At 55.8% G+C, this 8719-nt stretch overlaps 1 protein-coding gene across 3 annotated transcripts in view; it reads right to left on the reverse strand.

The window, feature by feature from the left end:
- The window catches only part of FOSB (FBJ murine osteosarcoma viral oncogene homolog B), a 5089-nt gene extending 1547 nt beyond the window's left edge, over positions 1–3542 (reverse strand). The window contains exons 1-4 of one of the 3 annotated variants that reach the window (XM_014537359.1): positions 2826–2908; positions 2606–2756; positions 590–910; positions 236–343 (exon numbers count right to left, since the gene is read on the reverse strand). In XM_014537359.1, the coding sequence (XP_014392845.1) occupies positions 236–343; positions 590–889 (408 nt within the window). In that variant the 5' untranslated portion in view covers positions 890–910; positions 2606–2756; positions 2826–2908. Of the gene's footprint in view, positions 1–235; positions 344–589; positions 911–1922; positions 2090–2605; positions 2757–2825 lie in introns of those variants that run through there. The other 2 variants (XM_005863374.2, XM_005863376.2) reach the window with 2 other exon arrangements.
- Positions 3543–8719: the final 5177 nt, after the last annotated feature.

The following is an 8719-nucleotide window of genomic DNA, read 5'->3' on the forward strand; positions in this document are numbered from 1 at the left end:
GGGCGAGGGGTGGGGGGGGTCATAGACCTGGGCGAGTGGCCAGGGGTTGACCTGAGTATGTGAGGGTCTGGGTGTGTGCACAGGGGCCCCTATCTGGCCTCCCCTATACCTAGTTTCATATGTGGAAGCTCTGGTTCTCAGCCCAGGATAAGGGCAGGTGGGGGTGACAGAGGGTGGGGAAAGAGCCCCCCTTCAGCGTCCCCTCACCCCCCCCAAAATCAGGGGCCATCCTCACCGCCTGGAGTCGGTCAGTCAGCTCCCTCCGACGGTTCCTGCATTTAGCTGCTGCCAGTTTGTTCCTTTCCCGGCGCACCCTTCGCTTCTCCTCCTCCTCCGGGGTAAGCTGAGTAGGGGAGATAAAGGTCATGAGGTTTGGGAACATGGTGCACCTCCTCCACCCACCCTAAACCTCCTCTTCTTCCAGAACCCCCAGGAGCCAGCAAAGCACCCGCCGGTCCTCACCAGCTGTGGCCAGGACTATGGGGTTCCTGCGGCACTGAGGCCTTGGTGGCCCCTCACCCCAATATGAGAAAGTTCCTGCCTCTCTTGTCTCCTCTCCCCAGATGAAGTTCTGATGCCTCTTACTCACCGTCTCCTCTCGGGGTCTCCTAGGCCGGGCTCGGGATGGGCGGGCAGGCCCAGGTCCACTGGTGGTCCCGCTGGTGGAAGGCCCACCGCTGCCACTGGCTCCGCCACTGCTGTAGCCACTGATGCCTGGCGTGGAGTAACTGGTTCCAGGCATGTCATAGGGGTCGACGGCTGGGGGCTGGGAGCCCAGGGGCTGTCCCTGGGACTGAGCCATGGAAGAGATGAGGGTGGGTTGCACGAGCCACTGGAGGTCCTGGCTGGTTGTGATCGCGGTGACCGTGGGCACGAAGGAACTGGGCATTTCCCCAAGACCGGCGCACTCCTACGGGGTGACACATACACACACAGGCGTAGACACACAAACAGAGACACCGACACACACAGACCCAGCACACATATACACACCGACCCCGTGAGTGAGCACAGGGTGAGCGGGTGTGGATGTGTGTGTCACAGGCAAAAAGCCACAACACCCACCCTTCCACTACACCGTGACGCAGTGGTTAATGAGAGGATCTCTGCTCAACTGGCTTCTACCTCCTCCTTCTTCCTCGGGGAAAGGTTGCACGGTTCCAGCGGGTGGTGAATCACACCCCGAGTTGGTGACTCTTAGGTGTGGGGGGGTGGGGAGAAGGCTGGACACAGCCGGGTGACAGAAGCCCCGGAGAGAGTCACAGCCACACACACAGCCACTACACCCCACCCCCACCCCAGAGGCAAGGGGAGGGAGAGGGAGAGGCCTTAGGCCAAGCCTTCCTCTACACTCGTGCACATACACACACCCCTCTGGATGCGAGCATGAGCTGTTGGAGGGTCCGTGAGACCCCCCCTTGCGCAGGGGCGGGGGTCCCGGCTAAAAGGGTGTTGGGAGATGGGCCTAGGAGTTCAGAACAACGTTTCAAGTAATTGTCTCTCCCCAGAGTGAGGCTGACAGTGACAGGTTACGATGGACGCCCAGGTAGGGAAAAATGACAACCCGTGCTCCCCCGGACTGTCGCGGAGAGGGAAGGGCATGGGTCCCGAGCCCCCAAACCCCTGCAGCGCTCATCTCCCCAATCCCCAAACGGTAGCCTAGAACTGCTCGCAACGCTAACTACTCTCCCAGGGGGCGTGGTGAGGGACGGGCTGGCCCGCTGGCCAATCAGCGCCCTGGAAGCCCAGAGGGGGCGGGGCTCCTGGAGACCACCTGGCTGCTGCTCCCAGAGTTAGCGGTTCTAGTCCTGTCTTTGGACACCTCGGAGGGACCGGGAGTCCGGAGCAGAGGGAGATAGAGTGTGCCTGTGCCTGGAGAAGATATGCCGGCCACCATATCTCCCGAAGAAACCCCTGCCTACCAACAGACATTCCCTGCCCCTGAGAGCGGAGGGACCGGATCCGCGGCCGGTCCTCGCAGACCCATCGTGTCGCAGAGGGTTGCTCCTGTCGCGACACGATCCCCTCGCTCCGCTGCTAGAGGCCCGTCAAAGAGACCGGAGCGCCGAGAAACCCAGGGTTCCAAGGACGGAGTGGGAAGGGAACGGCACCATACAAATAGGAAGGGAAAGTTGATTGGCTAACGCTCGCGGCGCGGCGACCAATCGGAACGCCGAGCTGCTCCCTCCCTAGCAACGTGGCCCTGCCGTTCCAAAATAGAACGCTCCCGGGACGTCAGGGGCGGGGCGGACGGAGGGGGCGCCGCGCGCCGTGCGTGCCTCGCGTCAGACGGAGGGTTCCAGCACGTCAGCCGTTACGCACGGGTCCCCGTTACGTCTCTACGCAGGAGGCGGAGGCAGTGCAGCCGCGATTTCGGCCCACCTTCCCGCTGCATCGGGAGCTACAGCGCCCGAGTGGGCGCTCCAATGGAAGAGGTAAAGGGAGGGGGCTGCTGGAAGCTTCCCCGGGATTTCCCCCACCTGCCTAACCGCGCTAGAGGGGGGACCTGGGTCGGGGACGGTCCCGGAGCCCCCTAAAAGTCCTCAGTCCTGCTGCCGCAGACCACGCGTTTCACTAAACTGCACATTCTTCTCACAAAGCTTACCCCTCTGCGTTCCCTCCCTGCGCTTCGCTTACACGACCAACAAGTCCCGACTCTGCAGTTTGCAAAGTGCGCTGTGAGTCTATGCCCTAGCAGATCCCGGGTTTTGACGCGTCTTTATTTGGGGTGGGGAGATTGCTCGTTCCACCCTTGCCTAAAAAATAAAAATGATTTAAAAAAAATGAAACCTCACAAAGCAGTACCCCAACTCATTAGAACTTACCTGGGAGGCGCTGGCGGTGGGTGGGCTGCCAAAGGAGTCCACCGAAGACAGGTACTGAGACTCGGCAGAGGGTGAGGAGCTGCACCTGGAGCCGGAGTCGTAGTCTCCGGGGAAAGCCTGAAACATTTCCCTGGGCACAGGGGGGGCCCTGTGACCACGCTGAGGTCGCCGGGAAGCCAAGGCTATGGCCGGGTGGGGGACGAAAGGTGCGAGTCCGGGGTGAGCCGAGCGCGTCCCCAAAGTGCGCTGTCCGGGGAACCTCGGGGTGGGGGGCAGCGTCCCGTTCCAACAACGGCAAAGTTTCGGTGCAATTCCTCTGCGGTGCTCAGGCCCCCACAAGATGCCGCTGTGCCGCCTGAAAGTCCAGGCTCCGTAGGACCCAGTGGCGTGGGGTCGTGCGGTCGGGGGGATCGCTCCCCCAGAGGCGGAAAGCGCTGTCCCGCTGTATAGAATCTGCTTCAGGTGCTGTCTCCTCCACGCGTCCGGCGGGTCCCCCAAGGGAAAGGGAGTAATAAAGAGGACGAAAAAAAGTAAGTGGGTCCTCCAAAGTAAAATGTAGAATTATCCAGAAGAATCCTTCCAAAAACTTTCCGGAAGAAAAAAATAATAAACAGAATTCCGCAGCCCCAACAACCACAACAATCAAGTCCCCAAGTCCCAGCTCCGCGTGTCCCAGTGGTGGCCGTAGCTCTCAGTCTTATGAATGACCCCCAAAGCCGCCAGCCTGTATTTATATGCCTGGACCCGCCTCCCTGCTTACGTCACCCGCCCCTCTTTCTGAAAACTTCCCCAGATTTCTGGCCCCGCTGTACCGAACCCCGCGCCGCCCGGCGGGAGGGTGCCCTGTCTTCCATCTGGTCACCTGCAACACCTTCGCGGCCCCGGGGGGTCTCGGGGGCTGCGCTCCAGGGCATTCGGCAGGAGGGGATCCCGGCCCCGCCTCCCCGAGTTCCTGTGACGCAATTAACCATATAAGGAGCTCGGCCGGCTAGGCAGAGTGTTTGTTTGGTAACCTAGCAATTACGTCAGAGGGAATCCCTCGCTCGCTGGCGAGCACTCCCGGCGCGCTTGCGGAACCCATTCGCGCCTGCGCAGGGCCGCGTCGCCCCGGGGGCTGGTATTAATAGGCTCTTAGACTATTTGGGGAAGGTCCCGGGGAAGACCCTGGCGGGGGAGACCCCTCCTCTCTGGCAGCTCCTCACAATTTTCCCCGCGGTGCAGCGCCCCCCACTCCAGAGGAAGGTCAGATCTCCAAAAGTAGACCCTGGCTAGAGTCCTGGAGTCCCGAGCCGGGTGGGAGGGGCTGGGGTTCTCCAGGTGAAAGTGGAGGTGGGGTGGGGTGGAGTCCCGAAGTTCTGCGCAGCTTCTGCCCTGCCCTGTGAGCTTGGGAAATGTTTTCCCTCTTTGAGCTTCAGCTTTAGTTTTTTCAGCTTGGACGAAGGATGTGGGTCTTGGACACCACTGGCCCCCCAGGTCCACAGTTTGGGAGGTATGCAGGTTTGGAGGGGATGGGTAATGACACAAGGTGACACGCCTCTGCTGATGGTGTTGGTAACCTCTAAGTCTCCATTTATTATCCATAGACAGTAAGAATGTGTGTGTGGGAATAATAATAATAATAATAATAGTGATTGATGTTATGTATTCAACAATAACCAAGTGCCAGCTTCTATACTAAGACTTTCAATACAAGATTTGTAATCCTTAAAACAACTTTTGAGGGTTTAGGAAGGAAAATCTTCGTTTGGTAAAAGAGGAAAATGATACTTGGAGGGGTTAAATAACTTTCCCAAGGTTCCATCGGAAGAGTCAAACTCAAAACTGTCAAACGCCAGAATTCCTACCCTCTTCCTGGTTTCTGAGAGCTGCTTGGTTCAGTGAAATTCCCTGAAAAGCCCTAAGTGTTGGGATTGTTTAAGTGACAATTCCAGTCGTCCAGAGCTGTAAGCCTTGCAAATCCAGCCCTGTCTGCTCACAGTGTCCACTATGGTAACCGGGCTCAGAGGGGGAAAGCTGCTCACCTGAGGCCACCCAGTTAGGAACTGGGGTTCGGTAGTCTAATCCGGATATTTTGGAAGCCACAGGCCCAACTCATAAGCACCCACTGGAAAGGGTCCCACCAGCGGCTTCACAATTCTGAGATCCTGGCACTTCCCTCCAAGTGCCAAGCCCGGGCCTGGCGCAGCCCTGGGCTCAGAGGGAGAGTCGCTTTAAAATTGTCGAACCCCACAGGCCCAGAGAAGGGGAGGGTTTGGCTCTGGGCCACACAGCACATCTCAGGCAGAGCAGGAGGGTTGGTCCCTGATTCCCAGGAGAGTTTTGATTCTCTGCTCAGTAGTGGGGAGCGGGAGGGAGATGTGGAAGGCTGGACGGACACTGGGGGCAATATGGGAAGGTGGATGCTGCCAGACAAAAGCCCAGCCTCAAGACTGACCTCTGCCTCGTCCCCCCACGCCTCCTCTGTCTGCTGCCAATCTGGAAGTAGGGACAGGGACTAGGAAATGACACACCAACCACCAGCAGGCAGTGACTCGGCCCCAGCATCAGACATGGAGTGACCCCTCAATCCCCTGTCCCATCATGGCCCCTCATCTCCCTTCCCCCGGAATAAAGGAGACACACAAATACCTAGCCTGGCTACCCAAAGACGGTTGCCCAACATGGGTGGCCCACACAGCCACACAGCCACTGGTATCTACTCTCAGGGTCACACTGGGGCATTCAGGCATTCACCCACAATCAGCAACACACAGGGCCACACGGAAAAAACAGCTTTATTACACACACCTGTACATAGAAACACACACCATCACATGGTTACCAACACACGTGACACACACTCATGACAGGTACACCTTCCCTACAGGTGCTCATGGATGTTCTTCACTCAACAATAACAAGGGCTAATTCTTATTTAATTCTCACCACACTCCTATGAGGTAGGAATGATCGTTTTACAGGCAAAGGAATGGGAGGCCCAGAGAGTGGAAGTCACTTGCCTAGAGTCACACAGCGAATGAGGGGCGGCGCTGGGGTAAAAATGAAGCATGTGGGCTTCAGAGGCTGTAATTTTAATGATCGTTGAGTGAGTTATGATGTCAATATAGGTGCATGCAGATGGTCACACGAATGTGGACTCTGCGTGTTTGCCCCCCAAGAGGCAGACCCAGAGTCTAGGCAGCCTGAGCTTACGTTCTGGCCCTTCCAGTTAGTGGCCGGATGAACTTGAGCTAGTGATGTCTGGAAGTGTTTCCTCACCTGGCAATGAGAACAAAATAGTGCCCAGATCTTGGGGCTGGTGGGAAGATTACGTAAATATCAATAAAGCTCCCAGAACACACCTGGCACATTGTAGGGATTTGTTTTATTATCAAAACCAAGCCACTGTGCCCGGCCCGAGTGGCTCGGTTGGCGGAGTGTTGTCCTGTGCACCGAAAGGTAGCTGGTTCAGTCCCCCATCAGGGCACATACCTGGGTTGTGGGTCCAGTCCCAGGTTAGGGCACTTGCGGAGGGCAGCCAATCGATGTTTCTCTGTCACACATTTTCTCTCTCACATTGATGTTTCTCTCTCTCTCTCTCCCTTCCTCTCTCTGAGCATGTCCTCAGGTGAGGATTAAAAAAAGGAAAGTTAAAAACAAAGCCACCCTAACCTTTTCAGACATAGAGCCTCCTAGAGACGTCATGGGAAGCAGAGAAACACAATCGCATTGTAACTTTCACAGGCCCCTGGCACTGTTACCTTGGTGGGCCTCTTCCTAAAAAAATTTTTTTTAAATTATATTTCACAACTGCATTGATATAAAGACAAATAACATTATATATTAAAGCACTTTCTTTTCCCCTAGACGTTTAGTGTTTCCTTCAGATTTTAAAAGAAATCAAACATTTTCATGGGCCCCTAAGATTGTCATGGGCCCTAGCATAGTGCCTACTGTGTGCAAGGGAAAAGTTGGCATTGGACACACTCTCTCTCTTTCTCAAACACACACACAGACATGCACACCCACCCACCCACAGAGCATGGGGTGAGCAAAGCAAGTCTTTCTCTCTGGGGCTCACTTTGGGGGGGCTTCCAGGAGGAGGAGACCTTGAGTAAAGGAGAGAGGGCAGAACCCCTGGCTCTCGGTGTGGAGCAGGCAAGGAGAACCCCGAGGCTTCTGCCCCACAGGTGAGAGGCGGGTGACAGTGCTCAGCACATCCTGTAAAGAGCCCTGGGCCAACTTTGCCAAAGGCAGGCCTCCGCCTGTCCTTCCGCCCTTTGGCAAAATCGCTGCTACACCATTTCTCAGTTTCCCCATCCAGAGAGCAAGAAGGCTAGAGGACTGTGGGCTCTGAAACTTAATAATAAAAATGAAGAGGAGGGACCTCTGAAAGCAAACACGTAGTCCGCTGTGCTCAGTGCTTTCACACACACGTTGTCAGTAGATTCTCACCACACCTGCCCCATAAATGGGTTATTACCCCCATGGTACCGAGAAGGAAACTGAGGCACGAGGAGGGTAAGCTCAAGAGCAGTGCTGCTCAGCTGTGAAGGTGATCATGGCTCACCTGGGGATCTGGTTAAACTGCAGGTCTGGTGTAGTCTGTTGTTTCCAGCAAGCCCCTGGGTGATGCCACGGCTTTGGCTCTGAGAGAAAGGTCTGTGAGCGTTTCTAAGGCATTGAGAGGAGGGAGGTTTGCGAATGTCATCACTGTGACCTCAGTGAGGGTAGGACCAGTCTGATTAATAGTAACTACTGGCTCCTCACTGCCCAGCATTGAACAGTGTTACTGGCTGGCTGGGCCAGCTCCCAGTGAGCAATCCTGGAAGCTTCCTGGAGGGGGTGTCTGTGGCGTGTCAGGAAAGCAGAATGGTCCACATTGGGGACTCTTAGCTTGACCTGGCCAATACGCTGGCATTCTGCATTGAAACTCCTCACTCACCAAGGCCCACAGGCCTGGCACATCCTGGCCAGTGCTGACCACCCAGGCTCACCTCTCCCAACTCTTCCTCAGCGTTCCAGATGCCATGGTGTCTCTCCTTCGTCTCCAGATCTTTCTGTGTGCTCTTCCCTCTACCTGGAACACTCTTCCTTTTGCTTCCTCTGGCTCAAACGCTCTTCCTCCAGGGCTCAGCTCCAATAGCCCTTCCTCCCAAAGTCCCTTGATCCCCAAGCTGGGTCAGTTCCCAGGTTCCCCTCCCAGCTCTGCCTGTCTGGGTTCATCACTGGGAACAGGTCTGTCTCCCCCACGGGGCTGAAGCTGTCCTAGTCACTGCCACGTCCCTAGCAAAGTGCCGGGCACCCAGTAGGTGCTCAATAAACAGTTGTTGGTTAAATAAATCTTCATTCACTCATTTATTTACTAATTTTTGTTAATCCTCACTCAAGGATTTACTTATTTATTTTTAAATCCTCACCCGAGAATATTTTTCCATTGATTTTTAGAAAGAATGGAAAAGAGAGAGAAAGACATCGATTGGTGCCTCCTGCACAAACCCCGACCAAGGCCCAGGCTGGGAAGGAGCTTGCAACCGAGGTATGTGCCCTTGTTGGGAATTGAACCTGGGACCCTTTGCTCCGCAGGCTAATGCTCTATCCACGGACCCAAATCAATTAGGGCTCATTTATTCTTTCATAAACTCTGATAGACTGTCTCAGACAGAAACCTATCTGGACCTCTCTGGTCGCTTGCTGTCACAGTGATTGAAAGGGGAAAGATGCTATAGACCAGGCAGGGAGGCTGTGCATGGGTGTTGGGGCCTGGCCCCAGGTGTTGATGAGCAGCCCGCCTGCCTGTTCTTTCTGCCTGTTCCCAAGGAGGAAATGAGCTGAGTTGGAGATGGAGGGTCTTCCCAGGGGTGGAATAGGGTGGGATGGACATTGTCAGGGGTGGGAAGAAAAAGGCTTGTTTA

The sequence above is a fragment of the Myotis brandtii genome, unplaced genomic scaffold (genome assembly GCF_000412655.1).
Source record: "Myotis brandtii unplaced genomic scaffold, ASM41265v1 scaffold1774, whole genome shotgun sequence".
Classification (NCBI taxonomy): Eukaryota; Metazoa; Chordata; class Mammalia; order Chiroptera; family Vespertilionidae; genus Myotis; species Myotis brandtii.